Source organism: Acinonyx jubatus, chromosome A3, assembly GCF_027475565.1.
Source record: "Acinonyx jubatus isolate Ajub_Pintada_27869175 chromosome A3, VMU_Ajub_asm_v1.0, whole genome shotgun sequence".
Taxonomy (NCBI): domain Eukaryota; kingdom Metazoa; phylum Chordata; class Mammalia; order Carnivora; family Felidae; genus Acinonyx; species Acinonyx jubatus.
This window is the reverse complement of record NC_069388.1, coordinates 4,886,291-4,906,911: the sequence shown is the minus strand read 5'-3', so window position 1 is coordinate 4,906,911 and position 20,621 is coordinate 4,886,291. Positions and strand designations below refer to the sequence as shown.

General features: G+C 47.8%; 1 protein-coding gene across 1 annotated transcript in view; it reads right to left on the bottom strand.

Annotated features, from left to right (window-relative positions):
• The window catches only part of APCDD1L (APC down-regulated 1 like), a 56,397-nt gene that overhangs the window by 8,735 nt on the left and 27,041 nt on the right, over positions 1-20,621 (bottom strand). Inside the window, exon 2 of the mRNA XM_027046526.2 lies at positions 1,402-1,540. Within this exon, the coding sequence (XP_026902327.1) occupies positions 1,402-1,540 (139 nt within the window). The remainder of the gene's footprint in view (positions 1-1,401; positions 1,541-20,621) is intronic.

Sequence of the window (20,621 nt, the reverse complement as noted above, 5' to 3'; positions counted from 1 at the left end):
TGAGATTACGCTTCCGTTAAAAATAATTATAGTGCGTGGTAAATGTGTGCAGTTTACTGTATAGCAATTATACCTCAATAAAGCTGTAAAAAGAAATGAATATATTTAGGTAAACAAAAGCAAGCTGGTTTAAAGAAAAATGGTAAGGAGATGCCAGTACAGGAGGTAGTTAAAAACAGAGAGGGGTGACTCATCCACCTGAGGGTGGGCCACAGCCCTGTCCTCACCTGCATCCCAGACGGGGCCGGAGGTGGGAGATTTGCCTAATGGGGTGCAGCAGGCCACAGCGGATAACTCAGTGGTTCCCGGACTCTGGATTGTTCCCGGCACTGCCCCCAGGAAGCAGCAAAGCCCGTCTAGAGGGCACGAAGAGGAACTTTCTAGGAAGAAAGTTCTAGAAGTTTCTAGAAGAACTGTCCTGGAATGCCGTTGTCTCAGGGCAGAAGCAGCCTGCAACCAGTTCTGATGTTCCCCACACCCCAGTTCTATCTCAGGGTGACCCGGGCCAGTGGCACCCGGACCTCACCTGGGTTTTGGAGTCGGGACCGGGGCAGAGCCTGGGCGTGCATCCAAAGTGGCTTTACAGAGCTCATGTCCCCTCCCTCCACCCAGAGTGCTAACAGATGTTTGGCCGTCGGGTTTCTCCCTGACCCCACGAGGTGCATGGGGGACGTGGAGAGCCCAGTCCCTGAGCCCGGAGCAGGACTGGCCCAAAAAGGGATGGCGGGGGAGGCAGGGATGTATTAGGTGGGGAGGAGGCCACTGCCTTCTCCCTCACCCAGGAGGGAGGACCGCAGAGTTCACGCCCCACTGATGAGGGCGGAGCACAAAGCCGGTTGCCCCAGAGCAGCAGACAGGGCCTCTGAAACGTCAGGCGAGACGGTCAAGGTAGAGAATTCAACAGACCCGAGGGACGCCTGGGCCCTCTCTCGCCTGCTGCTTCCTGCCTCAGGACTCTCAGCTGAATCTTACCACCTCTGAGAAGCCTTCCCTGACCACTCTCAAGAGAGCCCTCCCAGATCACTGGCTATCACATCCTTGGTCTCGTGTCCTTCGTTACAGAGCTTAGTGCCATCTCAAGTTTACGTCACTGATTTCTGTGTTAGCCATGTTCAAGCTTGTTCCCACCGTGGCTCCCCCAGACCTCGCGCGTAGGTGGCACTCGGTGAGGACTGCCTACCAGGCGCTCACATGGATTTCATTCACGCTGGGACGTGATGCCCAGCACGGCCCTGCCTACCAGGTTTGCTCTGTGGAGGGGGGCGGGCAAAGCCATGTGTTTGACAGCTGGTGAGCCTCTCGGACCACTGGACGAGTCGGGCCTTGTGGACGCTGAGGCGCAGGGAGGGTGAGGTCTCCCTGCCAGGGGCCTGCGATCAGGGAAAAACCTCAGGGTCTTACCCAGTGGAGACCCAGGGCCCATCGAGGCGTGGGGGCAGCAGTGCCGTGACGGGTGCTCTGTTGGGCAGGGGCCGTTGGCAGCGAGGCTCCCAGTGTAGATGGCTGTCCCCTCCCGTCCCAGTCGCCTCTGCCGTGTGGGCTGCAAAGCAGACGGACGTGGGTTAGTGGTCCTGACTCCCTGCAGAGACTCTGCCCGCCCTGCCTGCCTCCCCAACCCATCCTGGGCCACAGCAGAGAGCCAGGCACAGTCTGGCTTTGGCCTCTCCCCAGGGTGCCCAGCTCCCCCTCAGCCGCACCCAAATCAAGGTGCCTAGAATCGGCCTCTGGACCCATCGTCTCCTGCATCTCAGACGTGACTGCCATAGAGTACTAGCCTCCCGGAGGGGGATTACCCCAGGTCCCAGCGCTGGAAAGTCTCTGAGAGTTGCTGCGCCACACCAGACTCCCAGGAGCCCAGATCTTCCAAAGACTCGCCGGGCGCTGCCCGGTCCACCGAAGAGCCCAGGTTCTCCTTGACCTCTGCCCCACGGAGCAGGCCAGAACGGCCACCTGCCTGTCGAGACCACTCGCATAACGGGCCCCCCTTGGCGGGGCCCGTGTGTCGTCCGTCTGGGCGTCACGGGCCCCCCCGCTGGCACCTGGCACATAGCGGGCGTCCGCAGGCCTGTGGTGGGTGCCCGGGCTGATGCGTCCGGCTGACGGCGGGGCCGGGGAAGAATCGGAGGCCCAGGCAGGACGGCCGTGAGCCGCGGGGGCCTCAGATCCTCCCGAGGGACCCCCACATGTGCTCATCTTATGGAGACAAGCCAGGCTTGGCCACGGGGCTGTTCAAAATCCCTCCTGCTTGCTGTCCTGAGGCGAGCGCCCCGGGGCCTTCAGCTGCCGAAGGGCAGCGGTTTCTCCAGAAACCGTCATCTCCACTCAGAGGGCCGGGCTTGACACAACGCAGATGGCGGGATGTGTGGGAAGCTGGGCGGTGAGCAGCGTCCAACTATTACGGCAACGGGCCGTGTCCGGGGACGGCCGGCCTCGACCCGCTGGCCAGCTCCCGCGGCAGGGCTTTCCAACGGCACTTCCTCCCACCGAGCCTGGGGGCCACGCGATGGGGGGCCAGCGGGGGACCCGGGCCCTGATGGCCCAGGGGCCCCAGGAAGGCTCGATGGTGGAGTGGAAAAGCAGACGAAAGGGACATCCCGCCCCCTTCTCCTCTGCACACCACACCTTCCTGGCACCCCCCCCCCCGCCCAGGGCAGGCCTGGGGAGGCCTGAGGGTCCCACACCAGCCCCTTCGCAGCCGTCCGATGGGGCGCGTGACCCCTAAACTCTCTGTGCCCCCGCAGCGTCTCAGGAAAATGAGGCGGAGCAGATTCCTCACTTCCTGGAGGCCCCGGGGTCTCATTTGGAGACCCTTGGGATCCCCCGAGATCAGCTGAGAAAGCAGAGGTGACGCCCTGGTGACCACAGTCATGGCAGGCACAGTTTCTGTGAACCGAGTGTCACCCCCCGCGGGTTTTATTCGCTGCCTGACTTTCGTGACGGCCCTCGGAGGCGGGCGTCAGCATCAGCCTCCTCTTATGGGCAGAGAGACAGGCTGGGTGAGCTGGGCTTGGCTTGCACAGGGGCATGTGCTGCCCAAATGTGACAAAACCCAGGTGGTCAGACTGTGGCTGGCTGGTTTCACTATTGGCCGTCTTGCATCACAGGAAAGGAGAAAGGGGCTGTTTTCAAGACTCGGTGGGATGAATTTGCTGGATGGATGGATGGATGGATGGATGGATGGATGGATGGGTGGATGGGTGGATGAAAACGCTGATGCCCCACTGCGTCCTTGCTATATCCCCAGTGTGTCCTATAGCTGATTTATGGGTTTTAACCCACTAAATAGGAGGAATGAAAACAACCACCCTACCAACTGGGGCTGACATGGCCCCACATGGACACATGTGGCTGCTGGAGGGCTCTCAGGCCATACCAAGGGGAGTCTTGAAGAAGAAGCTTGTGGGGAGTTCCGTATTAACTTGGGCACATCTCGTTTCTTGCGGGGCGTGGGTGGGCGGGCACTGAAATTGGGCCACGTTGCCAGCGTGACCCTATCAGGAATCCTGAGCCAGGGTGCATGTCCGAGCCAGTACCTCCAACCTCCTCCTGCTCCCACGAGCGGCCTCATCAGGGGACACGGGGGCCCCTGGATTCAGTCCTGCGGTTAATGCAAACATCACCAGCGTGAGCAAACCCTGTCTGAGAGTGCTGATTTGGAGACTGCGTGAAGCAGAGGGAAGAAAAAAACCGAAGGGGTGGGTGTTACCTGCCTGGCCGGAAAATTGAGCTTATGTCTCAGAGCACAACAGCGGACGGGCCCTGAAGGTTATGTTGGCATTGTCTCCACCAAGCTCTGTTTCTGGAGGAAATGTTTTCTGTTCAAAAGAAAACAAGCCTTTCCGCCCTGTACTCTCTGAAGGTACCGAGAAGAGATGGCCCTTGATGTTAAATTCTGTCCCGAGTCCTCAGAGGGTATATTCCCGCTGAGCGTGTTTTAGTTTGTCCTGTTTTCCTAGGAGAAATTAGGATCTAGGGAAGTAATGAAGTCCCAACTGTGTTCGGAGCAGACACATGCAAAACACGACACACAATCGGAGACCTTCGTGGCGAACGCACCAGAGTGGCGCATAAAACATCGCCTCTTGGCCGTTTGCAAAGCTTCAATTTAAAGGTCGCAAACATGAAATCAACCAGTCACCGATGAATATATGGAGGGCTTTCTGTTGCAGGTTTTGAGGTAGCTTTTTGGTTTTTTTCTCCCCCCACCTCGTCTGCCCCCCCACCCCCCCCGAAAAGTCTTAGCGAAAGGAACAGCTGAACGCAGATGGTGCCGTGGGTCGGTTGCACAACTTTTCGCGGGGACCTGATAGACCGAGTTCAATGCATGGGCCAAATTGATTTTTATCAACCATGGGTTTTTAATTAACAGTGGTGTCCACTTACCGCCATCCATTATTTACTGTTTACCCACTAATTAAAAATTATGCTGCCTTCGCACTCGTAAGAGCAGGGACATTTGAAATTAGATAGCATCGTTCAAATTACCTGCAGAATTACATCCAGAGCGCCCGATTGCTCAGACCAAGCTACTGGGGTTTAAAATATGATCTGCTCCGAGCTGATGTGCTGTCGTGAGTCAGAATGCCAGAAACAGCCTACAGAGGCCAACACCGTATGGAGCCTGCCGGGGGCCTTAAGGGGGGGCGGGAGGCTCGCTAAGCCTCTTCTGAACACACGTCTGCAGACCAGCTGCTCTGTCTGCATTAGGGTGGTGAGTCCTTCCAGCAGCCCCAGGGGAAGCAGCCTGTCAGTGTGCTGTACCCCCCGGTCACATCTACAGACCCAGTGGTATAATCCGCACGACGACCCGTGACGTAGGTTCTGCCGATGCCCCCGTTTTGCAGATGAGGAAACAGGTTCGGAGAGGTAGAGGGACTTGATTGGTGTCACTTACCCCAGGCAGATGCTTCCTTCCCAATTAAAAAAAATAAATACATTTTGGCGAAATACACCTAACATAAAACTCATCACTTTATTATTTTTTTTAAGTTTATTTATTTTAAGAGAGAGTGAGTGGGGGAGAGGAGCAGACAGAGAGGGAGAGAGAGAATCCCAAGCGGTCTCCCCACTGTCAGCGCCATGCCCAACCACAGGGTTCAAACTCACACACCATGAGATCGTGACCTGAGCCGAAACCAAGAGGCAGACACTTAACTGACTGAGCCACCCAGGCGTCCCTAAAGCTCACCATTTTAGCCATTTCAATTTTTTTTTTAACGTTTATTTATCTTTGAGGGAGAGAGAGCGAGCGGGGGAGGGGCAGAGAGAGTGGGAGACACAGAATCCGAAGTAGGCTCCAGGCCCCGAGCCATCAGCACAGAGCCCGACGTGGGGCTCGAACTCACAGACCGTGAGATCATGACCCGAGCCGAAGTCGGACGCTCAACCGACTGAGCCACCCAGGCGCCCCAAAAGCTCCTCATTTTAGCCGTTTCAAAGTGTACAAGTAAACTCCAGTGGCATTTAGGTCAGTCACCATGCCGTGCAACCATTGCTGCTCTCTAGTTCCAGAATGTTCTTCTCACCCCAAAAGGAGGCCCTGTACACGTCAGTGAGGACTCTTCATTCCCTCCCCTCAAACCCTGGCAACCATTAATCTGCTTTCTGTCTCCACGGATTTGCCTATTTTGGGTATTTCATAGAAATGCTGTTAACAATCTGCGCCCTTTTCTCATCCGGTCTTCAGAGGACGTGGTTATATCCTCATTGTGCAGATGAAAATGAAGGCTTAGAGAACTTTCACACCCAGCTCCCCCGTCCGTGTTTTCTTTAAAGAGCACGATAAGAGTGGGCCTGAATGAAAAGGGGTGTGTAGCCAGACGAGTATCAGGTCTTCAGAGATCCTTCTTTTGGGGGCAAAAAGCAACAGAAAAGCAGTCTGTCTTCCTGTCCTAATTGGCTTGTTCTGAGGTTCTGGGAGGTGAGTCAGCTGATTCTGGGTGCGGCTATGAACATTTCTTACCCTCGTGGTTGTGCGCTGATTTTAGAGGGTGTTAAAAAGCAGCCACGGGGCGCCTGGGTGGCTCAGTCGGTTAAGCGTCCGACTTCGGCTCAGATCGTGATCTCACGGTCCGTGAGTTTGAGCCCCACGTCGGGCTCTGTGCTGACAGCTCAGAGCCTGGAGCCTGTTTCAGATTCTGTGTCTCCCTCTCTCTCTGACCCTCCCCCATTCATGCTCTCTCTCTGTCTCAAAAATACATAAATGTTAAAAAAATAATAATAATAATTAAAAAAAAAAAAAAGCAGCCACAGTTACCGTAGCAAACCCGTGCTGTGTGGTCCGCATTGCCGAGGACAAGACCGAATTTTAAAAGGGGGTTGGTCTGTGCTTGATTTTACAATATTAAGAAACGCTCAAAGTAAATAACATTTAATAAGTAAATGCATAAATGACTCACAGACAGCCCGAGGGAGGTGCACAAAACGAAGGGGGACAGGCGTGAGGTTAACTCATCACTGCACCTCAGAAATGCAAAAGGACAGTGGCTGTGTGTCCTCGAGCTGCTCTGACAAGGGGCCACAAACGGGGTGACCCACCCAACACAACTTTATTTTGTCAGACCCTCAGACCACAAGTCTGCAGTCAAGGTGTGGGCAGGGCCATGCTCTGTCCGGAGGCTGGAGGGGAGGATCCTTCAGGCATCTTCTGGCCTCAGGTGGCTCCAGCTGTCCCTTGGCTTGTAGATACATCGCTTCAGTTTTCACCTCCATCTACACATGGGCTTCTCTCCTGTCTTTCCAGTGTCAGCCTACAGATGCCACCGTATTTCTCTTTTGGGCGTCCCTAGCAAAGAGGAGGGATGCAACTTTCCTGCCTCGGGGCTGTTGTACATGCTGTTCCTTAGCCGGAGCACTGTTCCATGTGCTTTGTGCTGGGTTCTCCCTCTGCAGTGAGGTCTGAGAGTACATGGCAATCCCCGGCAGGCTGATATCAAACACCCTCTTCTCCTCTTTTCCATTCCCTCTTTGTTTTGTGTGGTACTCGCTGCGCCTGGCAACTATTTACCCGCTTTCTGTTTATTTACTTTTATTTGTTGACTTTTCAATTTGAAATAATTTCAGCCTCACAAAAATGTTGCAAAAGCAGTAGAAAGTGCTAGCATACCCTTCCCCTAGTTCCCCAAATGTTAGTATCACGCACATAGTTCTTGATCAAAACCAGGACGTTAATATTGATAACAATGTCAGGAACTAATCTACAAACCCTACGCACACTTCACTGACTGTCCCATCAGTGTCTCCTTTTTGGTCCAGGATCCGGTTCAGGATCACGCATCACATTTATTTTTCATGCCTCTTGTGTCCTTTCATTGGAGACACTTCTTTGGTTTTTGTCTTTCACGACCTTGCTGGTTCTGAAGAGCGCTGGCCAGTATTTCGTAACGTGTTTCTCAATTGAGGGTTGTCTGAAGTTTCTTCATGATTACATTCAGCCTATGTAGTTTTGGTCGGAATGCCATAGAGGTGATGTTGTGCGACTGCCAGCGCAACCCCCCAGGAGACACCTGGTGTCACGTCAGTTTGTCCCAATGCCGGTGATGTTCACTTTGATTATTTGTTTAAGGAGCTGACCGCCAGGTTTCTTCACTGTTAAATTACTGCTTTTCTCTTTGTAGTTAATAATTACTGTATGGGCATAGACTTAGAGATAATGTAAATATCTTGTTTTTCATTATACTTTAACCTCCACTAATTTCAGCATCCACTGATGACCACTGACGATTCTTGCCTACAACAATTATTCCTGTAGTGTTTTCCAAATGGGTATTCTCTAGTTCATCAAACCTTCTGAGTTTATTGATTGGAATCGTGCTGTATGGAAGCACTGTCTGTCTCCCATTTACCTCTTTATTCAATTGTTGTTTGTATTAATATGAACCCAGATATATTGATTTTGTAGGTTACAATCCATTGCTATCATTATTCATGTTGTTGCTGAATTGTCCCTGATTTGGTCATTGGGAGATCCTTCAACTTAGCTCTTGTGTAACTTTCTATATGCCCTGGTCATTTTTGTGAGCACTTCCTCATTTTCTGGCACCGGAAGATCTTCCAGGCTCATTTTGTACTTTCCTTGCCCTTGCCCTGGAATCAACCATTTTTTCAAGGGATCCTGGCTCTTTTTTTTTTTTTTTTTTTTTTTTTTTGGTGGATGGTGTTTAGAAACCAAGATCTGGACTCTGGGTGTGCTCATTGTTGCTGGGGTGTCACACAAGTTTCCTCAATTTTCTTTTCTTTTCTTTTCTTTTCTTTCTATTCTTTCCTTCCTTCCCTCCTTCCTTCCTTCCTCCTCTTTTTATTTCTTTTTCTTTTCTTTTTCCTTCCTTCCTTCCTTCTCTTTTTCTTTATTTCTTTTTCCTTTCTCCTTCCTTCCTTCCTTCCTTCCTCTTTCTTTCTTTGTTTCTTTCTTTCTTCTTTCCTTCCTTCTCTCCTTCCTTCTCTTTTTCTTTATTCCTTTTTTTCCTTCCTTCCTTCCTTCCTTCCCCTTCCTCCCTCTCTTTCTTTCTTTTCCTCATTTTTCTTTATTTTTCTTTCCTTCTTTCCCTTTCCCCTTTCTTTCTTTCTTTGTTTCTCTTTCTTTCTTTCTTTCTTTTCTTTCCTTCCTTCCCTCCTTCCTTCCTTCCTCCTCTTTTTATTTCTTTTTCTTTTCTTTTTCCTTCCTTCTCTTTTTCTTTATTTCTTTTTCCTTTCTCCTTCCTTCCTTCCTTCCTCTTTCTTTCTTTCTTTCTTTCTTTCTTTCTTTCTTTCTTCTTTCCTTCCTTCTCTCCTTCCTTCTCTTTTTCCTTATTCCTTTTTTTCCTTCCTTCCTTCCTTCCTTCCTTCCTTCCTTCCTTCCTTCCCTTTCCTCCCTCTCTTTCTTTCTTTTGCTCATTTTTCTTTATTTTTCTTTCCTTCTTTCCCTTTCCTCTTTCTTTCTTTCTTTCTTTCTTTTTCTTCTTTCCTTCCTTCCCTCCTTCCTTCCTTCTCTTTTTCTTTATTTCTTTCTTTATCCTTCCTTCCTTCTTTCCTTCCCCTTCCTCCCTTTCTTTCTTCTCATTTTTCTTTCCTTCTTTCCCTTTCCTCTTTCTCTTTCTTTTTTCTTTCTTTCTTTCTTTCTTTCTTTCTTTCTTTCTTTCTTTCTTTCTTTCTTTCTTTCTTTCTTTTGTCTTTCCACCTGCCTTCCCTTCTCTCCTTACTTCCTTCCTATCTCTTACTGTCTAGTTTGTCCACTACATGAGAACAGGTCTTTATCTCTCTTGCTTACTGCTGACTCTTCAACACCTAGGGCAATGCCTGATGGATGCTCAATTCATATTTGTTGTCAAGACTTGAAAGGACTTAGAACAATGCCTGCCCATAGTAAATGCTCAATAAATGTTAGCTATAATTGCTCCTTTAGTTGAATGAATGAATGACTTGTGCACCATAACACTGATGCACATGAGCTCCCTGTTGACACATCTCCCACACTTTGGGGTTTTCCCTCCTAAAAATCAGCTGGTGATTTCCATTACATGTGTGGCTGTTAGGATCAGGCTTGAACTGGAAGCAGAGAAAGAGAAGGATTATGGCTGTTGGGATCCCTAACAATGTGGCTAAAGGTGCAAGGGTGGTGGATAAGGGAGTTCCCAGTAGGCTGGGGGTCTTGGGTGATCCAAACAAGTAGAGAAGAAAGAGAATTAGGTGGAGAGACATTTAAGTGTGAGCATCAAATCCTGCTGAGAGCTTCGAGGACAGGCTGGATCCAACATCAAAACCTGAGGCCAGGTGCTTTGCTTTAAATCCTTTGATGTTGTTGTTGTTATTATGTGTGTGTGTGTTTCAATGTTTATGTTTTGAGAGAGTAGGTGAGAGAAAGAGAGAGAGAGGGAGGGCCAGAGAGAGAGGGAGAGAGAGAACCCCAAGCAGGCTCTGCACTTGTCACCATGCAGCCTGACACAGGGCTTGAACCCACGAATGTGAGATCAGGACCTGATCCAAGATCAAGAGTTGGGCACTTAACCCACTGAGCCACCCAGGTGCCCCAAAGCCTTTGTTGAACCTTGGAACCTACCCCAGCCAAACCAGGACCCCGATGCGGTTGTATACCCCCAGGAAAGGCTCTACCTGGCTCCATGGCACTACTCAATGGAAAGAGAGTACGAGCCACGAATGTTAGCCATGCACATGATTTTACATTTTCTAGTAGCCACATTGAAAAGGCTAAAAAGTAACAGGTAAATAAATTTTAATGATATTTTATTCAGCCCCAAATATTGTGTCTTCACATGTAATTAATATGAAAACTATTAATAAGATAGATGCTTTTTTTCCTTAGAAGTCTTGGAAATCAGCTGTGTATTGACACTCATAAAACAACTCAGTTTAGAACTAGCTGCATTTCGGGAGCTCAGGGGCCACATGTGGCTGGTGGCTGCCACATGGGTGGCCTCGCTCTGGCTCAAGAGTGGAGTGTGTTTTACCTTTGCTTGTACTGGACGTTTTCAAGTTGGTTTCTGAAGACCACTAACGTTTTTTTCTAGGAGAAAAGGGGAGGCCCCGTGAGTGGAGCTGTAGCCTCCCCCCCCACCCCGCTTTAGCCCACGCAGCCCCTGGTTTATATATTGGGATGCTAATTAAGATCTGCTTTGGATAAAAGTGTTCTCTTGCTGAAAAAAAAAGAAAAGAAAAGAAAAAAGAAAATTGGAAACCCTCTGGTTTATTTCAAAATCCTCAGCTTGAGGTAATTCACCTGGAATGTTTGGACTTGGAAGCTTATGCACATTTTCAATAAAAATCCCCGCCCCCCAAAATAAGCCCTCCTGATTAGAGGTGGCCGCTTTTTCCAAATGGACATGTGCTGGTGTGCAACGGTACCCAGTGGCTGCTTTGCCAACAAGCTTCAGAAACCGGCTGTTGCAATGACAGCCATCAGTGCGTTGCGACAGCAAGAGACGTGCTTTCCGATGAAGTCATCGCACAAAAGGCACGCAGACTTTCCATTTAAACTCCCCCGAGAAGGTTACGGATTGTCATGCTAGGACGGTACCAGCAAATCACAGAAATATGAAGACAAACGCTGAATTCTAAGGAGTCAAAACTTCCCCTCTGGTGTGGACAGCGGGGTCTTCGGATCCCTCATATGTCCCTCATTTGGCCATAATTGAAACTCATCATCCATCCAATCCGAGGCCTTTGTGTTCAAGGCCGAGTGTTGGGGATGGGGAGTTGGGGCCGGGGGAGTGGAGATGGGCTTTGTGCTCTTGGGAAACTCAGAAACGGCGTGCCCTAGAAAAAGGACAGGCCGCTGCCCACTCCCCGCAGTGCCCGGGACTTTGAAGCGTGCCCTCCTCTGCTTGCTGAGCTCAGGGATTTGAAAGTCACCCTGAGGAATCCTGGAGGGACTGGGGGACTGGAGAAGCAGGTTCCGAGCTGGCGGGAAGGAAGAGGGCATCAGAGTCAGATGTCAGTGTGTTGAAGGGTAGTGGAGGGCACAGATGGGTCTGTTACTGTTCACTCCGTTCCCCACAACAAGTCCTGGGGGCGGCCTGGACCATGGCGTCGGTGGAAAAGGTGGGTCTCACTCGGTGCCACCTGGAGGGGGCGATTGTTTTACGTTTGTGTTTCCAAAATTGAAAACATTTTGTAACGGGGAGCGGCTGGTCTCGCAGACATTTCCCCGCCCCCCCACCCCCCACCCCACAGCTCGTGTCCAGCATTTCCTGCTGAGGGAAAAGGAAATGTACAGCTCCAGGGATGGGAAAGGAATGGGGGGTTTGGGAAATGAGTCTGGCCCACCAGGCCTGGCTCGTCAGCCAGTGTTTTTTGTTTGTTTGTTTAGGAATGTTCCAGTACAAAAAACGGTTCACATCAAAACTCTCCCTCGGCCCCATGATCATGCTAATTACTCCTCGTTCTGGCTGGGGCTTCCCCCCAGATGAAAACTGGAAAATTCCAGCCAAAGCCCAGCTGTTTCCAAGTAGTCAAGGCATTAGGGTGATTGATGGAAGTTTTTGCCTTTCACCCAGATGTTCTGGTGTCTTAGAGACAAGGCCTCGTCAGCTCGACTCCAGTGCCCGTGTTCCCAGATCTGCATGTTGGTCCTTAGATGTTCCTAAATGATACCAAGTCCAGCGGGATGTCCTGGTGCCTGCCGTAGGGGTGCAGTTACCAGTCAGCATTTGCTCAACAGAACGTGTGTCCCATTGGACCGAATCTTTGTTCGTCCTCTCGGCGGAAGCCTGAAGCTTTCATCGTTCCACACAACAGGAGTTGGGTAAGATGATCACAAGGTTTTGACACATTCAATGAGAAAGAAGACGTGTGTGTGATCGCAGTGAAGACTCTGGAAGAAAGCAAAGCAAAAGGCATCTTCGAGCGGCACCTTGAGGAGCTTAACTCTTCACGGGGCCTTGAGAGATGGGTCTCCACCAGCTCTTCCGTGGAGGGGCCAAGAACGTTCTCGTCCCACAGAAACATTTAGGTCTTAGAGAGAGAAGGATGGAGGCCAATGGTTTCCGTTGAGTGTCTTTGGGTTTGAGAACTGCCGGGGGACGTGGGGGGTCACGGGGAGCAACCCGATGTGGGGGGAAGTATACCACTTGCTGGGCTGTTCTTGGGAGTCTCCACAAGGGGGCCCTCTTGAGCTTCGGTTGGGGCGGTTGGGCGCCCCGGGTGAAACCCGGCACCACCTCCAGTGACCGGCCTCCAGCCTGGGGTCACCAAGGCTCCCTGGTCCACCGGGACTTCCGTAAAGAGGGAGCCCATGGAAGGCCAGCTCTGGGCCCCAAGTTTTCTCCCACAGGGCATCATTTCTCCTCCCACAGAGAACGTATTTGGAGACCAAAGGGCACGGGTAATGGGGTCACCCAGCCTTGCCTTCTTTCAGAGAAGTTTGCAGCACGGAACAAACACTCCAACTGGAACCACAAGAAAGGGCATCTAGGAGGCTTCATAAACAACAAAACAAAACCTCCTGGCTCCTTGAGTCTTTCCCTAAAGACACATATTGGGGGGGCGGGAGGGGGGGCTTTGGGTCAGCTACGACAGGAAGCACGGACATTTTAAATGCAGGAAAATTATTGTAATTTAACAAATCAATTTTTCTTACATTGCGTTGAGATTAAGTCCGTGGTCTCTTCCATACATCGAAAATAACGAATTTCCCCAGAGGGCAGTTTTGTGGGAAAACCTCCATCATGCTTCGAAAAACCCATTTTGTTAGGAGTTACCAGATTTTATTTTAAGAGAAATGGTAATATTTAATTATGGCATTATTTTACCGTCCAGAAAATTAATGTGCTTTCAGAGTTTCAGGAGTAAGGCCCTGCTGTAAGTCCGAACCCTATTTTTAAATTACCATACAAATAGAATCCCAAAGACGCAAATATTGGCTTAAGTGTTGCAGACGAGGGCCAGGAAAATGCGTTGGCTTCCTAAATGTTAAATAAACAGGCTTGTAATTCTTGCCTTCCCCTGCGACCCTGGGCGGGGGGCAGTCGCACGCTGGGGAGGCACCCGGGCTCACAGAGGGGACACAGCAGTGCAGACCGGATGGACACAGAGGATTCATCATCAATGTCCCTGGTACCATCCCGGGAATGAGCCCACATTTCTGTAAAGCTCCAGAGTCTGCAAAGCCCACATTCACGTCTCTGCCCGGTCGCGCTAAAGCCTTTGGGATGGGAACTTGATCACCCCATCTTACAGACGGGGAAACAGAGGCTCAGGAAAGGAGCGTCTGAGAGTGTCAGGCTTTGGTCACGTAAGTCGGTGGGTGGAAAGGCCCAATCTCCAAACCAGGTCTGTTCCCTGTAAATTCCAGTCTCCTTCCACCTACACACAGCCCCTAGTGTTTGCTCGACATTTATCGAGCACCTACTGTGTGCCTGGCACCAGGTGGAAAGATGCTTCTACAAGGGCTCAGGGTACTGCTCCAGGGCAACAGAACCTTGGAGATGTTCTGTGCGATGCTGACCCAGTTTGCCGAAGGGAAGAACGAGGAGGGGCCGCCAGGAGGGGCCTTGCCGCCTACGTGCTCCTTGAGAGGAGCTGCTTGACAGGTGGACGAGAGCCATCACGGGCACTCGGGCAGAGGCTGTGAAGGTGGCAGGGAGGTGTGAAACAGCAGACAGTGTGAGGGAGACGTAATTAGTCCCTGTGACGGGCGGGCACAGGGCGAGGGTTGTCATGGGAGAGGGAGGGGGGCAGGAGGCACCAGCAGCTACACAGGAGGCCCTGTTCGCCCCTTCAGGGGTCTGGAGTGTCCTTCAAACAGACGGAGCCATGCGGGGGCTGAGAGTGGGTGGGCGTTTTGAAAGGCAGGGCTGTGCCTACGTGGGTGACACTGGCCTTGATTCCGGGGGAACATGATGGACAGCTCACGTCTGATTGGTTCCATGTCTGTTTTGATTTGGTTCAATAACTGACACATCAGGCCTGGGATTTCGTTGGTAGGAGGCTAAAGCATACAGGGATAGGTTGGGTTTTTTTTTAAACTAAGTGAAAATGAGAGAGAGAGAGAGAGAACACAATCCAATTATAGGACAGTAGTGATCAGATATGGCCGAATTGCCATGGTGGCCGTTGGGGACCAACGCTCTAAGGCCTCCTGATTTCTGTGAAGGATGATCGATCTAGTGATGGGTGTTGGGTGGGGGTGGGGAAGGAAGGGCTTGAACCTGCGAGAGACCCCCTCGAATCCCAGGCACGGAGGTGAGGTGGGGGCAGGCGTGTTGAAGGGCAAAGCCAGCCTGGCGCCGTTGAGATGTGGGGTGAGGGCGGGAGCAGAGGTGGCTTGGCTGTGTGGGTTCTCAGCCCGGAGACCGGGTAGGGGGGTGTTGGGTACCACTCCGTCGCCCAGATGGAGAACTGGGGAGTTTTGTCTCTGGGGTTTGCTGTTTGAGGAGCTTCTGGGGCATCCAGGAGGAGGCAGCCGTGAAGGGCTCCCTGGGGCCACCCATCCGGGGACGATGCACACGTGGGGGTGAGGGCAGAGGCTGGAAGCCGGGCAGAGGCAGAATCCCAAGAAAAGCAGCCCCAAGGGAAGGGCCAGGGAGGGCCGAGGAGGGCCCCTCGGAGAGGATCAAAAGTGCTGGGAGCCTGTTGTTTAAAAGTAGGGTTGCAGATAAAATACAAGGTGCACACTGAAATTTGATTTCCAGATCCACACGGAAAAATCCGTTAGTGTCAGTGTATCTCCAACACCGCATGGACGCGTGTAGGCGTTTGGAGAAGAGACACGAAACCAGAGGGGTAGAGAGATTGTGTTTTATGGCTTAATTATTATTTTTATATAAGATCTTTTATGCCATACACAGGGCAAGAAAAAAATGAATCAGAAGATACAGAAAAACATGAAGGTGATATAAAAGCTTAGCCACAATTGCCTCACCCACAGTGAATTGCCATTAACCTGCTGGTGCACATTACCCTTCAGATTCTAGAGTCTGGGATGCAGAGAGAGACAGCACAGGGGCTCTGGTGCCCTTTGAACTTGCATCTGCAACAATGCTTGGCTCTCAGTAGGCACACAATACATTTCTGTTGAATGAATGGATAAATCTTTCTCGACTCTTTTTTCTTTTATACACACATACACGCGTTTAGTCCGTTATTGTTTACAAAACTGGGATCATTTTATGCATATTATTTGAAATCTGTGTTTTTGTCTTGATAATAGATTTTGGAGACCTGGGGGGGAAGGTTGGCTTTTTAGGACCGGTGGGGGGGGGGGCGGGGGGACTAAGGATTATTCACAGTCTTCAAGGGAGGAACCAGGGGAAATGATAAAGTAGCACCAGCAGGAGAAATAGTAACCGTGGGGAGCAGGTTCCCTAATCAAGGAGAGTCCGATAAAAACAGGCTAACCTCTTCAAACAAAAGCAATACAGGGCTTGCAGTGGAATTTTCAAAATGTATGAAAAAGGCATAAAATGAAAAGCGAAAGTTGCTTTCTACCCTGAAGCCCTGCTTGCTTTCTCCCACGTGCATCATTTTAAGTTACTCGTGTGTCCTCCCAGTAAATGGTTTCATGCCGATCTCTGCATATAAATGCATATGGTTTTTATTTGGCTGTTAAAATTTTTTTTTTATGGACGCGATCTTTCTATACACTTTGTTCTGCATTTTGCTTTCTACACTTAAATTATCAGGGATAGTCTTCTACCTTAGATGTGTCTCTCTGGGGCAACCAAAAACAGTATTCCATGATAAGAGATGAATCTTCATTTACCGAACCAGTCCTCGCAGATGGTCATTCAGACCGTGGTCAGTTTCTCTGGCTGGTTTCGTTTGTTGCTATTACTACCTACGGCAATATGTTGGACATCCTGTTAACATTTTAACGTATTTTGGTGGACATTTTGTATGTATCCTTTGGAGAAATCCCTAACAAAGAGATTTAACATCTTGTTGTACATTTAACATTTTGATAGATTTCACCAAATTGTCCTCCAAAAAAGCTGTTTCAGTTTAGCCTCCCCCAGATGGTATGCGAGAGTAGTTGTGTCCTTTTACCTTTTAATTTTTTTTTAATGTCTATTGATTTTTGACAGAGAGAGAGAGAGAGACAGAGCATGAGCGGGGAAGGGGCAGAGAGAGAGGGAGACACAGAATCCGAAGCAGGCTCCAGGCTCTGAGCTGTCAGCACAGAGCCGGACGCGGGGCTCGAACTCACAGTGTGTCCTTTTACCTTTTGACCACACTGGATATTATCACATTTTTCACTTTCTGCTATCTAACATATGAACAGGGGAAGAGAAATTACAAGCTAATGAGAGTTTGTGGCTAAGCACACATTTCTGTGCCTATAAGTAAGCAAGGGACACAAGTTAATAAGCAGACACTCCACTACCTTGGATTCATACCCTTGTTTATTTTCACTGATCCCACCCTGGGTCGGACCACCACCATTTCTCACCTAAAAGACTGACAGTTGCCTCTCACTGTTTCCCCAGCATCCACTCTGTCCCCCCGCCCCCGTCCCTGTAATCCTTTCTCCATGAAACAGCAACTGTGATCTTTAAGAGATGAAAATCAGCATCCTGTTTCTGCAGGGTGGCTCTCTGAATATTCGGAGGACACCTTCACTATGTACAACTAGATTTGATGTAAAGTATAATTTTGCAGAAAGTAGGGCAGCCTCTGAGTTCCCTGGCCCCAAGAATGAGCTGAAGTGGGAGCCGTGGAGACCCTCCTGGGGGCAAATGTCATTGTCAGCATTGTTAGTGGTCAAGAACCAGGTTGCTGGGAGAAACAAATATGAATGTTCTCTTGAGAAAAGCATGATCATTTTTTTCCCCCAAGATTTTCCATGGATTAAGACCAAACAAATATGAGTTCTCAGCTAAAGATCACCAAATACACAAGTAAACTATGGGAGTAAGAGTTAGCAGAAACAAAATCTTACATCCCAAGAGCATCAGATATTGGAATTACTATCACAGAAAAAAGAAAAGCATATATGAAATGTTTAATAAAGTTTGGAATTTAAAAAAAATGAACATTTAGCAAATAATCATTTCAGTAAAATACATCACCTAAGCTTAAATTTGGAAAATAATGAAGTTGATGCCCTTGTTATTACACTGTATAAAAATAGTTTCAAAACTGCTGTTGGAAGAAGACATACTTTTGCTTCAGTTCTGATGTTAGGCTGTTTACATTTTAACTTCTAATTTGCCTTGTCATTGAGACTGTACTTGATCACAAAAACCAAGTGCTTATTACAGGTGCATCTGTATCAGCAATTAAAGAATAAATAAGTAAAGGTGATACTGTAGGAGAAGCTGAAGCTCATATAACCTGTACCGGAAATCTGTTCATTAGCTTGCTTCCAAAAGAACAGAAGAACTCAGTATGAATATGATCTATTACTGATTGATTTCAGTCACAAATATACCAAATACTATTTTCTCACACGGCAATATGCTAAGTAGTGCTGGAGATACCAAGTTATGGCAGAGTTCCTGCGCTTAGGGTCTTTATCAAAATAAATAATCTTTACTAAGCAAAAAGAAAGAAAAAAGAATAACAAACATGAGCCTATAAGAAATGACCAAGCAGATTTGGAAAAAGAATCCAATAGAACAATAAGAAATAAAAAAAAATTATTAATATGAAAACTTAGTGTCTGGATCAAGGAGCAGGTTAGACACAGTTGAAAAGGGCATTAGTGAACTGGAAAATAGATGTAAAGAAATTACCCAAAATTCGGGAAAGGAAGAGAGGGGGCTGAAAACTAAGAGAGAGGGGTTGGAAGGCATAGCAGTTATATTGAGAAAGTCCGATATCTCCTAGAAGGAGAGAAAAGGAAGGGTGGTGGAGAAGCAACAGATGAAGAAACAATGACTGATAATTTTATGGAGGCAATAAAAGACCCCCAAACACTGGTGCCAGGAACAACAGTGAGCACCAGAGAAGATTAATAAAAATAAGTTAACCCTTGGACCTGCAGAACACTAAAGGTAAAGAGAGAGAGAGAGAGAGAGAGAGAGAGAGACAGAGAAAGGAGCCATTGGCTTAGAATTGTGTACCTGGTCAAATAATCTTTTAAGAACAAGGATTAAGCAAAGGCATTTTCAGGTAATCACTACTGAGTGGGGCACTGAGAGGACGACTATACTAACGACTTTTTATACAAGGGAATCGAAGAAGGAATGTTTGGCTTTTAAGACGATTTCATGAGCCAAGAATTTGAGAATGTTGTAAATCGAAACAACAACAACAACAACAACAACTGAAGTAATAATCTCTGATTCTGTGGGGTCAAAACAAAAAAAGACATGACTAAAATATTGGAAAATAGGAGTATGTGATTTTGGAGAGGAATGTTTAGGTTCGTGTTCCAAATTCTTTGTGTTCTCAGGAAAAGGGTGAAGCTGTAAGCGAAGGGTGAAGATATTAACGTGTTCTAATTTCAGAGGTAGTCACGAAAGTTATAAAAGTATCGTATAAGCTTCCAAACCAGAAGAAAGGAAAAAAACTAATGGGAACAAACACAACCCAACTGATCTTTTAAATATATAGGTGTCACGTATATGATACACAAATATAGATCATACATACATATATATACACACATACATATATATGAATATATATGACAAGAAAGGAGGAAGAAAGCATAAAAGCATAATTTGTAGAAAATAAGCAGGTGATAGAAACAAATGTGATTTACTTGCCACTTAGAAGACAGTGTCGAAGTGGATTTTCAGGACTCCCGCTATATGTTATTTACATACTGAAAGCCTAAGAATACAAAAAGGTTGAAAATAAAGTGATCGAAAGCCACTCATTTACTAATGCTAAGTAAAAGGAAACTGATGTCAGATAAAGTAGGATACACCATAAAAAGCATTATTAAGGATAGAGGTCACTCCATAAATGGTCCAATTTGCCAGAAAGATATCATAAAATAGCATCAAAATATACAAAGCAAAAATTGCTGTTGACATAGGGAGCTATTGACAAACCCATCATCCCGATGAAAGATTATAACAAAATGTTTTCAATTATTTATAGGTCAAGCAAAGTTAGTAATGACACAGAAGATTTAAAAACACAATGAACAAGTCGAATTCATTTTATATGTGTGTTGTATAAGCATAAAACTGTGCTCAACCATGAAAGAATATACTTTCTTTCCAAGCACACACACAATACTTACAAAAACTGACCCTGTGCTAAGTCATAGATTACGTCTCAACAAATTCAGAGAATTGGTATTGTACAGGCCACATTACTGATCACAATGCAACTAAATTAAAAGTCATAAATAAAAAAATTTTAAGAAATTCTATGTGTTTGGAAGTTAAAAACACTTCTAAAACACTCAGGTATTAATGAAGAAATCAAAATAAATAAAAAACAGAACTTACAGCTGAGTAAAAGTTGAAAATAGTACATATCAAAACTTGTAGAATGCACAGAAAGCAAGACTTCGAGGTAAGCGTATACACTTATAAACATATTTAAAAGAAGAAGGATGGGGTGACTGGGTGGCTCAGTCGGTTAGGCGTCCGACTTCGGCTCAGGTCACGATCTCGCGGTCCGTGAGTTCGAGCCCCGCGTCGGGCTCTGGGCTGATGGCTCGGAGCCTGGAGCCTGCTTCCGATTCTGTGTCTCCCTCTCTCTCTGACCCTCCCCTGTTCATGCTCGGTCACTCTCTGTCTCAAAAATAAATAAACTTAAAAAAAAATTAAAAAAAAAAAAGAAGAAGAAGGCTGAAAATTAAAGATACTTATCCAACTTAAAAGTTAGAGCAAGATGCCTGGGTGACTCAGTTGGTTGGGCATCTAACTCTTGGTTTTGGCTCGGGTCATGATCTCGAGGTTCGTGAGTTCAAGCCCCACATTGGGCTCTGTGCTAAAAGTGTGGAGCCTGCTTGAGATTCTCTCTCTCCCTCTCTCTCTCTCTCTGCCCCTCCCCTGCTCTCTCTCTCTCTCTCTCTCTCTCTCAAAAATAAATAAATAAACTTAAAAATAATTTTTTTTAAAGTTAGAACAAGAAAAAGAGTAAGCCCAAATAAGGTCAAAGGAAGGAGGTAATAAGGAAAAAAAAACAGATATTAATAAAAAAACACAGAATAAACAAGGCCCAAATTGATTCTCTGAAATCCTTAATAAGTGAGATAAATCTCTGTTAAAACTAAAGAAAAGAAC